This window comes from Neomonachus schauinslandi, chromosome 9 (genome assembly GCF_002201575.2).
Source record: "Neomonachus schauinslandi chromosome 9, ASM220157v2, whole genome shotgun sequence".
Classification (NCBI taxonomy): domain Eukaryota; kingdom Metazoa; phylum Chordata; class Mammalia; order Carnivora; family Phocidae; genus Neomonachus; species Neomonachus schauinslandi.
This window is the reverse complement of record NC_058411.1, coordinates 57,175,544-57,189,317: the sequence shown is the minus strand read 5'-3', so window position 1 is coordinate 57,189,317 and position 13,774 is coordinate 57,175,544. Positions and strand designations below refer to the sequence as shown.

At 34.7% G+C, this 13,774-nt stretch overlaps 1 protein-coding gene across 12 annotated transcripts in view; it reads left to right on the top strand.

Moving 5' to 3' along the window:
- MIA2 (MIA SH3 domain ER export factor 2) overlaps nucleotides 1–13,774 on the top strand; it is a 97,591-nt gene that overhangs the window by 56,288 nt on the left and 27,529 nt on the right. For all 12 annotated transcript variants that reach the window (XM_021701537.1, XM_044918248.1, XM_044918243.1 and 9 more), the window contains 6 exons: nucleotides 1,164–1,210; nucleotides 1,979–2,069; nucleotides 3,965–4,103; nucleotides 8,490–8,591; nucleotides 9,543–9,603; nucleotides 10,127–10,162. In XM_021701537.1, coding sequence (XP_021557212.1) covers nucleotides 1,164–1,210; nucleotides 1,979–2,069; nucleotides 3,965–4,103; nucleotides 8,490–8,591; nucleotides 9,543–9,603; nucleotides 10,127–10,162 — 476 coding nt within the window. The remainder of the gene's footprint in view (nucleotides 1–1,163; nucleotides 1,211–1,978; nucleotides 2,070–3,964; nucleotides 4,104–8,489; nucleotides 8,592–9,542; nucleotides 9,604–10,126; nucleotides 10,163–13,774) is intronic.

Below are 13,774 nucleotides of genomic sequence, written 5' to 3'. Positions count from 1 at the left end.
GTGCACCGTGTTCTTTATGCAGTTCTTCTTTGGCACATCTTCTTCATCTGTCTCTAATACTCTGTCCCTCTCTCACCATCCCTTACTGTTAAGCTTCAGTTGGAATACTGCCTTTTCAGTAAATCTTTCTCCCAACTCCTCAGACAGATTTACAGCTTCTTTCCTCCCTGTTCTTTTTATATATTGTCCATCTTTGTTACAGCAGTTTTCACATTGCACCATAATAATTTCAATGCCTGTTTTTCCCTGTCAGCTAATCAGATGGATGGGTGGGTAGTTTAAAAAATGAGTGTTATATAGATGAATACCTTAGCATACTGTTTTTGTTTGTTTGTTTAAATTAGATGGCTCAGTACTTTAATCCTGTCCATCCCAAATTGTTATTACCACTGCTGGTTGCAGTCCGGAAACTCAGGCAGGAGTTAGGTTCAATATAGCCGCTCACTGTATTTTCAGACCAGTTCCTTTGACTTGAAAAAAGAATTTTTTGTTGACATAGTTGTAGATTCATTGGAAGTTGCAAAAAGAGTACAGAAGTGTTTTGTGTATCTTTTATTAGTTTTCCCCAGCTCTTCTGACTTTGTGTCTTGTCTCTTTTTTCTCCTTCTACTCCCTGCATAATTAGCAAATTTATTAAGGAGCAGAAGATACGATTTTTTTTGTAAATGTCTTTGGTGATAGCATTAGTGCACTGAAGAAAACTGCATTCCTAAAGTGAACACATGTGTTCTGTTTGTACTTTTTCACTTCTGCTTTATCTTACAAGAAGCAATTCCTTTTGTAATGAGAGAATGTGTGCTTGTTTAATGTTATTTAAGTTTGGAGTATGATTCCACTTACATTTTGTATGCTGAAAGATTCCAAGAATAGTCGAGACTGTGGACTGTATTTAGGTGAATACCAGATTCTTATTATAAATTTGTTCTGGGAGTGAGTAGTGAAGAACCTTGTTAAATGAAATTATGGTACTTCCAGTACTTTATTGTTTAGCTTCTTGGGAGCATGTCCAAGGCCATCCTGCCTTATATCAAATTCTTTATTAAAGCAAGAAGAGGGATTATAAGGCTCTAGTTGCCTGAACTAAAAAAATCATTTGGATGTCTGTTGTGGCGTGGCACTGTTTTCCCAATTTATTGTTTTTTTTTCTTCTTTTTTTTACATAGATAATCAACCAAAAGGAGCTTTGAAGAAGCTGATTCATGCTGCTAAGGTTTGCATTACTACATAAATATAAAGAATATAGAGAAGGAAATAGAACTTGGATTAAACCCGTAGGTCCTTAGTAATTATTTTAAAAGTCCGTTTTATAGTTGCCACCATAGAAGCGATGCAGATTTTCAGAAGTGATCAGCATTTTCTTTATCAATTGCTTTTTTCTTTTTTATAATAACTTTAGAAATTCATATTGTTAATTTTTAGAATTTACCAGAATACAAATTTTTAAGGTCTGGACTAATGTTTTTGGATAAGGAATATATTAAAAATATTTAGTGTATTTTCTCTCATATTTCTGACTTTGAACATTCTTCTTCCTCTGGTCTCAGTATTTTCCTATTCCTGTTGCCCCATATCCTAAATTGAGAAGTAAATGCTGGGTTCAATTTCTTCTACTTTATCCCTTCTCTTTTCCATTGTAGTAGTGGTTATCTTGATCTTTACTGAACTATGTGAAGTCTTAGTAATGTACTTTGAAGCTTGCTTTGATTAAAACTTCTGTGTTGAAAGTAAATAGAATGAAAATACCCACTTTTTAAGGATCAGTCCTTGATCTTCTCTCTTTGTTCTGATATTTACAACTACTGATGACTTAACTTTTCAAGATGGAAGCTGCATTGTTGATTAATGCATTCTAGGTGATAATTTCATCAGAGTGATAAAAGAACTTCCAAAGGTTGGGATAGTATATTGAGATTTTTTGTTTTTCCTTTTTTGGTATAACTGATTAATGTTGCTTTTTTCCTTCTTCCATTCTCTGAAGTTAAATGCTTCTTTAAAAACCCTGGAAGGAGAAAGAAACCAAATTTACATTCAATTATCTGAAGTAGATAAGACAAAAGAAGAGCTTACAGGTAGGTTATATCTCCTTATCCAGAATGGTACTGTTAACTGAATCAATTATGCAAAAGCCCAGTTCGATTGTTTTTATAACTTTTACTTTTGTTTCTGATTTGTGAAAAATTAGTACTGCGTTTTTTGTTGGTGGTAAAGCCTGATTATCAGTTTCCTCCATATTCATATGAAATAAAAATAATGAAGTTATTAAAAAAACATGTAAAACCATACTTATCTTTGAATTTCAGTGTTATATGTGTGATACGGTTTTAGATGTTAAAAAGTAGCAAATTAAAACTGTTAACTTTTAAAAGATCATCCATATGATCCAGTTTTACCAGAGATGATATCCAGCATTAATGTCTGTTAAATGACTGTTCTTGGCATTGGTTTAAAGCCTAGGTCAACAGATTTCTTCTGATGTAGATTTAAAAATTTCTGTGGAAAGACAGGTATGCACATTAAAATCATTTAATGTTAGCATATTTACTTTAAACTTTCCTTTTGATATATATGATTAATTGATAGATGAATAATTATATGCCTTAAGAGTAATTAGAATGCCATTACATATGATTACTAAAATTTTAATGCTTGTTAGTATGATTTTGTGATTTTTGAAACTGCCCTCTACACAGAATAAGTTTTGCCTTTCTTTTTTTTTTTTCTAAAGATTTTATTTATTTATTTGACAGAGACAGAGATAGCGAGAGCAGGAACACAAGCAGCGGGAGGGGGAGAGGGAGAAGCAGGCTTCCCCCCAAGGAGGGAGCCCGATGTGGGACTCGATCCCAGGACACTGGGATCATGACCTGAGCCGAAGGCAGACGCTTAACGACTGAGACACCCAGGCGCCCAATAAGTTTTGCCTTTCATTAAGATTTGTGGTAGGGGCGCCTGGCTGGCTTAGTCGGTAGCGGTAGACCATGCGACTCTTAACCTCAGGGTCATGAATGCAAGCCCCATATTGGGTGTGGAGCCTACTTAATAAAAAAGATTTGTGGTTATGATTTATATACATGTTTTGGGAGATGGCACCTCAGTCTTAGAGGAAGTCAAAGGTGGAGTTATGATGTTGGAAGATAAATGGTTTTTAATAACAATGCACTAATTATCTAGCACTCATAATTACTTAGAATTGTTAATTTTTGTTTTATAGATAATTCTTTTAGGTGGGTTAGCATTTGAAACAAGTTAAAACTGATATTTTTCTCTCCAATCTTGATCTGGATTAAGCTAGGATGATTTTGTACCATTTCTTATCAGAAGATTGGAATTTCTGGCCTGACTTATATATCTCAATTTTGCTTAAAAAGAGGGATGGCTAGAAGTTAAGTATTAACCTGTAAACTTTTTGCTAGATAAAAATAGGAATTGTTCATCATGTGGAAGTAGTTTCACAGGGAATGGTTTTTTTCTGTAAAGATTTTATTTTTTTTTTGTGACAGTGCACTGCTAGCAGCACTAGCCTGAGCAGGGCAGGAGGGTAGAGGGAGAAGCAGGCTCCCTGCTGAGAAAGGAGCTTAACCAGCTTAACCAGCTTAACCAACAGAGCCACTTAGGCGCCCACAGGAAATGTTGAACTAAAATATTTCTTTCCCTTCAGACCTCTCATCTCCATAACCTTCATGAGAATTTTACTGGTTTTTGGCACCCTAACTGAAAATTAGATGCTGGAATTAGAATATTGAAGGTTTTGGGAAATCTTGGAGTAATAAAAAAGTTGTAACAGTTTATCTAGTTCTTTAATTAAAATATTAAAAAGCATTTAGGTGAAAAAAATACACATTTTCCGTTGGAAAGAATTTCATTTATTAATAATTTATTATTTTTGATAATTTTAATCTTTATGAAATATTAATGTGCATCTCAAAATGTTTACTCCTTTGTGGTTTTTAAAAATTTTCTATAGAGTGTATTAAAAATCTCCAGACTGAACAAGCATCTTTGCAGTCAGAAAATATACAATTTGAAAGTGAGAATCAAAAGCTTCAGCAGAAACTTAAAGTAATGACCGAATTGTATCAAGAAAATGAAATGACACTTCACAGGTAATAAAAATTACATTGATAACTTCACTGTATGGCAAGTAAAATAGTTAAAAATAGTGCATATTCAGCTTATGTGATATTCAAAGTACTCAATTTATGATTGGGTAATATTTCATCAGTTCATTTTTAAGGAAGTTATTTGATCTTGAAACACTTTTTCTTCTGAATCTGACCATTTTTCATGCCTCCCCTACTATGAGTCTCATCTAAACCATCATCAGTTAGTGCCTGGTTTATTGCAGTAGCCTTATGAGTAGTTTTTTTCCACTTAACTTCCTGCACAGTTGTCTCCAGTGGCATGACCCTTCTAAAACATAAATTATGGGTATTGTCACTGTCTTGTTTGCAAACTCCAAGTGCCTTCATGTAACACTTGGAATTTAATCCAAAGCTTTTATATGGCCTACAAGACTCTGTAAGATCTGACCTTCGACTACCTCTTTTTTTTTTTTTTTTTTTTCCTTTTTCCTGGTTATGCCTCTAATTTTAGCTTATTCATTTTCTTTTTCCTTCATTACCCTCCAGCACACTGGCCTTTCTCGATGATCTTTAGCATGCTCAGGGCCTTTTGCACTTGCTCTTTCTGCCTTGAACTGGTATTCCCCTGTATAAGGTTAAATCCTTCATTTCATTTGGGTCTAGGTTCAAATGTTGCTTCAAAGAATCTTTCCCTGGTTACGCTAACTAAGATAATACCTGCAATTCCCTATCCCCTTGTCTTATTTTTCTTTATAGCTCTTATAGTCCTCTGATGAATGTCTTTTTTTTTTAATCTTCCCAACATTAAATGTAAACTCCATGAGAGAATTACTTTATTCTCTTTTCTTCTGTATTTCTGGTTCCTAATATTCTGTCTGGCACATGGTAGTTATTCAATAAACATTTGTTGAATATATGAATAAATATGTTAGTACCTTTATATATTAGAGTAAAAGTTTCTGCGCATGTGTGTACTGATGCCTAAATGCATAGAAACACAGAAGACTGTTAAGATACCTATCTGGAGACTCCAGATTTTCAAATACCACTATAGGACATATTTTTCATCATAAAAGGAAATAAAATATAACTTGATTTAATTAATGTAATTTCAAGCCCCTTTAATGAAAGTTATTACAGTCGATCTTCATCATTTGTAGTTTCTGCATTTGCAAATTTACCTACTTGAGAAAACTTACTTTTAACCCCAAACCAGTACTCATGGAGCTGTAGTGGTCATTCTTAGACATGCACAGAACGGCAAAAAATGTGAATTGCCCAGTGTGCACGTTCCCAGTCTGCTTTTGTATTTTAGCTCTTATTTTGTAAACAGGTGTCCTTTTTGCATTATATGTAGTTGCCATGTTTTTGTGCTTTTTGTCAAAAGATAACCTTTGTTCGGACATGAGTTGTAATGCTGTTGGCCATGAGTTCATTATTAATAAACCAACAATAGATGTTAAATAAGGTGTGTTTAAACCAACACACATAAAACAGGGTTATGTATTGACTGGTAGATGAAAATGCTGTCACCAGAGCATACAGAAACCTAATTCTGCTTCCCTTAAGAACACTGGTTCAGTATTTGCTAATTTAGGATTTGTGGTGACTTTAGAAAACATAACTAATGGGAATGAGATTCTTTTTTATGTATTTGGAAACTGGTAGAAAATACCAACGTTACATTGCCATCAGGATGCTGGGGGATTTGTTTAGCTCTGTCACTGCCAAGCTGTATACTTCAGTCATTCTTTGGGGTCCATTCAAAAATTCAAAACTTGCTGTTCATCATGGACTTTTGGGCCACTTGGGACTGCTCAGGATATGAAAGAGAAATATACTTGACTAAACGGAAGAGCTACAGAGTGGACAGCTCATGGTTTTCATCAGTAAACACAGGAATGGACGACCCTTCATTTTAGGTTAGGATGAAAGATATTGTGAGTAAATTTGGGCATAAAGGGGATTAGTTGAGGTAAAAGGAATACTTTTGAGTGTATCTTTTGAACTTGATTGATTGGTTAATTATAGAATTTCGATGTGGAATGTTTAAAATTTCAAAAAGAAAAGGTGTTCTCTGTAGATATTCAGAGCACGGGTGGGAAGCTGAGTAGAATCTTAGCTCTGTGTATGTTGTTGACATTGTGATTTCATTCATTAATCTGAAATATTTTCAATTCCCAAAATACTGTATATTCCATTCTTACATTTAAATTAAAATATTCATTACTCAAATTCAGTGAATTGTGCCACTGGTTGTTCTTTAGAGTAGAATATAGAGAGTTGATAGTGTTAGTAAAATGTTAAATTAATATTTTTGCCTGCATACCAGTATGATTTAGATTCAGTCATTTTCTAGATGCTAGATTGATGTTTTCCATGAGGTATATTACATTACTAGCACTTTTCCAGGTTTAATATTGGAGAGAAGTGAAATAGTGTAACATAGAAGCTTGATATGTTGCTTTATTATTGTTATTTTATTTTTAATTTTTATTTTTTTAGAGGGTGAGGGGCAGGGAGGGAGAGAGAATCTTTTTTTTCAGATTTTTATTTTACTTATTTTTATTTTTTTCAAAGATTTTATTTATTTATTTGAGAGAGAGAGTGAGAGAGAGCGAGCACATGAGAGGGGAGAGGGTCAGAGGGAGAAGCAGGCTCCCCGCCGAGCAGGGAGCCTGATGTGGGACTCGATCCCGGGACTCCAGGATCATGACCTGAGCCGAAGGCAGTCGCTTAACCAACTGAGCCACCCAGGCGCCCCTATTTTACTTATTTTTAGAGAGAGAGCGCACATGAGCATGCAGGAGGGTGCAGAGGGAGAGGGAGGGAATCTTAAAGCAGGTTCCATGCCTAGCGTGGAGCCTGATGCGGGGCTCGATCTCACAACCCTGAGATCATGTCCTGAGCCATAAATGATGCTTAACTGACTGAGCCACCCAGATGCCCTGATAAGTTGCTTTATTTTTTTTATTTTTTTTTTATTCTGATAAGTTGCTTTAAATATGTAAAGTAAGATGTAATTGTTTTTTGGTCAAATCATCAGGCTTCTTTTATAGTGCAGTTTCCATCATTAATGAGCCTACCCAAATTCAAGGGGAAGGTTCATAGACTACTTTTTAGCAGCAGAGGTGTCAAAGAATTTCTGGCCATTTTTAATCTAGATTCTGTAAAAATACACCTCCTTCTATCTCCAAGCCCATTATACTTTCATACTTCTTCTGAAGAGATGATTTTTATTTTCTTCTAACACCTATGAAACGATTGACCTAGCAAGTGCTTTCTTAGCAATTGGTAATGTAGTTTGTGGAATATAAAACATTTAGTCCTGGGCGCCTGGGTGGCTCAGTTGGTTAAGCGACTGCCTTCGGCTCAGGTCATGATCCTGGAGTCCCTGGATCGAGTCCCGCATCGGGCTCCCTGCTCAGCGGGGAGTCTGCTTCTCCCTCTGACCCTCCCCCCTCTCATGTGCTCTCTCTCAAATAAATAAATAAAATCTTTAAAAAAAAAAAAACATTTAGTCCTGCCCTGTAGAATTTCTTCAGTAGTTTGTCATGTGCCTCCCCAAAGTTCATGAAGAAGGGGAGATGTTCACATTTAGGACTCCAAATGTCTTTTCCTGTGGTGGTCAATAAGTATTTCATGAAGGACCAGTGTTACTGATGATACCATGTGAAACAATGAGTAATATAGTATAATGGAGTCACTACTTGCTAGCTCTGTGCCTAGGTTCACTTCTTTAGTTTCTCTTTGCTTCCTTTCTCTTCTTGTAGAGCTATTATGATAATTAAATAGGATAATAATACATGTAAAAGTCTAAAAACAATTTCTTGCACATACTAATGGCTCACTAAGTTAGCTATTATTACTAAGAGAACTAGAAGTAGTAAGAAGGAGTGTTACTACTGCTTTTATTTACTTTGGGTTCTTTATAAGTTAGGTTTTGTTTTGTTTTGGTGTATGTGAACTGTCCTGGAAGCTTAATTACTATGTTAATGACTTAACAACCAATTTAAAAATGATTGAAATACAGTTCATTACTTGATGACTTCTTGTCTAGTAAATGTAATGAAGCTTTATATGAGAAGTCTTGATAAATAATATATAGTCATGATAGTTTTTACTAATATTTACCTTTGGTCTTATTTTTATGATAAAGTCTTATAGAAAACTCTTAAAACTTTTATATTAGTAGTACTATATTAGACAAGACGGTTTATAATTTCAGTTTATAATATTAAGTTCCACACCAGAAATATTTACGCAGGTACTTTTTTTCTTGCATGTGATGTTTTTAGTGGTGTTATGCAAATTGTTTTATGGGAAGCACCAGTTGCCATATAATTAAAAAGATATATTTGATTAACTTATGACATACTGTAAAAAAGCAACACTTTTTGTTTTAAGGAAATTAACAGTAGAGGAAAATTACCGATTAGAGAAAGAGGAGAAACTTTCCAAAGCAGATGAAAAGATCAGTCATGCAGCTGAAGAGCTGGAGACCTACAGGTACTGAACATATTTTACTCCTTTCTTTGTGAAGTGGGGAGGGTATCCAAAAACCTAATATCAGAAAAAATAATAAAGCAACCAAAAAAAATAAACCCAACATTTTTCTGATTATTTTTCATTTGGATATCTTGCTATTATGCAATTACACAGAAAATATAAGAAGGAAAAAATGTTTTCCTTTCAGTGTGTATGATTTTGAATCTCTCACATTAGTTGTATTTGAACATGGGAAATCCTATTTTATGTTAATGTGAAGAAATTTATGAATAGCTGTTAATTTCAAGGTCTTCCTCTTTGGTTCAAATGGGGAAGAATGCATACAATATTAAGGAATTTGAGAAGTATGCCTCAAAAAGAGTGAGCCACAGCTAAAGGTCTGAAGAAGTGTTTATATGTCTAGTTTTTTCCTTGGTTCACTTGTCATTAGTTCCATGGAAATAAAAGAAAACCTAGAGAAGATAAGGGGCAAGATTTAGCAGTGTCCCAAACAGTTCTGATATTTCATTTTGTATTAGGAAGAGTAAGCTTGGGTTTTGTCCAAAAGAAGAAATTATCTTACTAGTAGTGTAAAGATAGTAAGTAACATTTTATTTCACACAATTGGTTAATTTCCTAGAATTCTGTTAGGATTATAGGCATCTGAATAAGTCTTCCAAGTTCATGCTTCTTAAAAATAAAAACAAACCAACATACCATATAAATCCTTGCATGACCCTTGGTTTAGGTAAACCCAAGTAAGAGTACTCTTAAAGCATAATTAATGTTAAAATTATATCAAGAAAAATATACTGCTTTAGAACCTCTAAAGCTGATTAATGTGTAGAGTTCTGGAGTTATTTTTTATATTAAACAAAGCACTCTAGGTGTTTTAATTGATATTTTCAGTAGATACAGTGTATTCTCTCATTTCTTAGTATATGTTAATAGTAGGATGATTGTTCCTTATAGAAAGCGAGCCAAAGATCTTGAAGAAGAATTGGAGAGAACCATTCATTCTTATCAAGGGCAGGTATGTGTGTGTGTGTGTGTGTGTATAAATTAAAACAATTATGATTTGTTTGAATTGTTTATCTCTATTTTGATATAGGAGTATAGTTACTTGATAGTTGTACACTTTTCTTGAAGCTTTGCACATGTCTGTGGGACATTTATAGGGAGCCAAAGTTCTGGAATAAGAGACCTTGTTTAAAATTGCCATGTCTCCTGCTTCTTTGGGAATGTGGATTGAATAAATAAATAAACATATCTGCATTGGGGGTCTCATATTCACTTGGGCTAATTATCTCTTAGTTGGTAACTCATTGTAGTTGATTATTGCATAAAACAGAAATTTACTAGACAAATTTCATTCAGTTTTTGTTTTAAGAATAATAAAATAAATCATGTGTTTATGAAAATTTGCTTTAAAAATGTACTTTTCAGAGATGCTTGAGTTATTTTTGAGTTTATGAGTTGTGTACTAAATCATAGTGGTAGATGTGAAAATTTTTACTTAAGAAAATCAGTAGTATTTTAATGAATTTCTTTTTCAGATTACTTCCCATGAGAAAAAAGCACATGATAATTGGGTGAGTTTTAAATTCTCTTTGTCACGTTGTTCTTTTTCCTAATTGAAATGAGCAGTTTAAAAGGTACACTTTCACACTGCAAATTAGGTTAGTATTAGGTTAGTATTAAATAAAATCAGTTTCTTTTCATTTACTGGTAGAGAAATTAAGTTCTTTATGAACTAAATCCTTTGTTATAACACAGTTATTCACAAAATCTAGTTTTTCCCTCTTTGTTTTTACTTTGCAAGGAGCTTATATTCTCTCTGGGGGAGGTGATGTAATGTTCATGGATTAATTGTTTGAGGACCCTGGATTACCACTGATACTTGTGGACAAGTTACTTAAAATTACTGGGCCTGCTTACTCATCTGTAAAAACAACAGATTGAACTAAGTGATATTGAAAGCCTCTTCTAGTTGTAAAAGTTATACAGTTTGGGTATCTGATTCTCAGTGTTGAATTACTTGATATACATCAAGAAAAAGATCATAGTGAGAAATGGCATGTCAGTGCTCCAGAGGAGGACTGTGTAAGGAAATGATAAGGATATAGGTTTTATTAATTGTAGGAATGGTCTGTCTAATATGTAGAACTGTTGTAATAGCTGGTGTTTATAGGACTTGTCCCTAGGAGTCTTCAAGGGGAGATAGTTTGCCCAGTGGATGAACACATGGAGTCTGGAGTCAGCCTGTCATGGTTGGTATCCTGGTTCCATCACCTGTAACAACAACATCTGTTGTTTCCTTACCTGTAAGGAAAGATAGATAATATCAATAGTACCTATTTCATAGAGTTACTATGATGAGTAAGTAAGATAACTCACGTAAGGCTGTTAGCCAGGTGCCTGACACATAGTAAGCACTCAGTACATGTTAACTATTACTACACTGTTGCACTGAAGCTTGGGAGATATTTCTTAGATGTGGATATTTCTGGGAGTGGAGATTCCAGCACAGGTTGAGAATTAGACATGTTGAATTTCAGGGCTCTTCCCATTTCTCAGATTTTGTGTTGAGGGCTCAAGTGAAGATTTGTTATTGAATTAAGCTGGGCTTGGAGATGAATTTAATCTTTTTCACCACTCCCCACTACTTTCTGAATACTAAGAACAGATTATTTTTTAAAGGTGAGAAGAACTGATGTTAGTCTCTTGTATTCTAGACACTATACTTAAAGGCATTTTGCATATATAACTCATTTAATCCACATAATAACTATAGAATAGGTATTATAATTCAAATTTTACAGATGAGGAAACAGCCCAAGGTCACATGATCAAAGAGTGAAGAGTAGAGATTGAAATTCTGACCTTTTTGATTCCAAGTCTGAGCTTTTTCTGTTGCTGTACATATTGCATTTCTTGTTTAGTAAATAATGACATTGACTTTATGTTAAAACATGCAAAAAGGGGGCACCTGGGTGGCTCAGTTAAGCGGCTGCCTTTGGCTCAGGTCATGATCCCAGGGTCCTGGATTTGAGCCCCACGTCAGGCTCTCTGCTCAGCAGGGAGCCTGCTCCCTCTCCCCCTGCCTGCCACTCCCTCTGCGGGGGAATGCGAAAATGCAAAAAATATCCTTTATGTCTCAAAATGAAGATTTTTTAAAAAATATTTATTTATTTGAGAGAGAGAGGAAGAGAGAGAGTGCACATATGAGCAAGGGGAGGGACAGAGGGAGAGGAGGAAGCAGACTCCCCACTGAGCAGGGAGCCAGATCTAGGGCTCCATCCCAGGACCCTGGGATCATGCCCTGAGCCAAAGGCAGATGTTTAACCAATGGAGCCACCCAGACACCCCTCAAAATGATTTTTTTTTTTAGATTTTATAAAAATAATGTATACTTAGTGAATAAAAAGTTCAGACTATATAGAAAAGATATGTACAAAGAAGTAATCAACAATATCACTTTCATTTATTCTATACCTAAAAAAATATATTTAGACATAAATCACATGTATGTTTTGAAAACTGAAAACATGCTATATATAACTGTTTTATATCCTGCTTTATTTAATATATTGTAGATAGTTTTCTATGAATATTTTATAACTTTTTTTTAAAGATTTTTATTTATTTGAGAGGGAGAGAGTGAGTGAGAGAGAGCACAAGCAGGGTAAAGGGCAGAGGGAGAAGCAGACTCGCTGCTGAACAGGGAGCCCGATGTGGGACTCCATCCCGGGACTCCGGGATCATGACCTGAACCGAAGGCAGGTGATTAACCGACTGAGCCACGCAGGCGCCCCTGAATATTTTATAATTTATATAAACCTTTCCCATTTGATAAATGTTTCCTTTGTTTCTACTTTTTTTTTTTTTTAAGATTTTTTATTTATTTGACAGAGAGAGACACAGTGAGAGAGGGAACACAAGCAGGGGGAGTGGGAGAGGGAGAAGCAGGCTTCCTGCTGAGCAGGGAGCCCGATGCGGGGCTTGTTCCCAGGACCCTGGGATCATGACCTGAGCCGAAGGCAGATGCTTAACAACTGAGCCACCCAGGCGCCCCTGTTTCTACTTTTTTACTGTTATAAATAATTTCACAATTTCAGATGTTACTTTTTCCTTTGAGCATTTTTTTGCTCCATCCCATTAGATCTAATCTTTTCTTCTTTTGAATTCACATAATACTTTGTTTTTATGTGTTCTATGGCAAGTACTATGGTCATTTATAGTTGTCCTTAGCACAGATTTAAGCTTCTTAAGATAGGAACTGTTTCTTTTCCCTTAATACCTGTACTTAATAGAATGCTTTTTTGCATATTGTAAGTATTTAATATCTGAATACAGTGTGGTCATTCATTGAAAGTACAGTTTTACCTAACCTTTGAAGTGTAAGCTTTTCAAAAGCTTGTAATCATTTAGCATCAGTGCATTTATATTTATATTTTTTGTAACTATGTCTTTCATATTGATAGCATTATTATCATAGTAGAATTTACTTTGGACTTATTAACTTTGCATTGTTTTGTGCCTTATAATTAAGAGTAAATAGGTTATACTAAATGTATAGAAAACATTTAGAAGTAGTTTTGGTTCTGCATTATTAAATGAATTGGTATTTTATTAAGTAAAATTGTTATGGTATAATATTCTTTTTTATTAGTATAAAATTGATTATATGGTTATGTTAGAAAATGATTTATACATGGAGTCTTTTTGATAATGAATGCTAAAATATGGTTAAGCTATGTTTTTTTTGTGTATGTGTGAATATTTAACATACTTTATTCTTTGGCCAGTTAATGTCAGTTTTAATGTGTAGTTCATAATTTTAAGTGAATACATTTTTTTTATTATTATTTTTTATTTTATTTTTATTCTTATGTTAATCCCTATCCATACATCATTAGTTTTAGATGAAGTGTTCCATGATTCATTGTTTGTGCATAACACCCAGTGCTCCATGCAGAATGTGCCCTCCTCAATACCCACCACCAGGCTAACCCATCCTCCCACCCCCCTCCCCTCTAGAACCCTGTTTGTTTTTCAGAGTCCATCGTCTCTCATGGTTCGTCTACCCCTCCGATTTCCCCCGCTTCATTCTTCCCCTCCCGCTTTCTGGAAGGTAGGACGTGCGGAGAAGTGAATCCGTGCCTAATACTTTTGAACGATGGGAAGTATCCTCCTCCCCTACT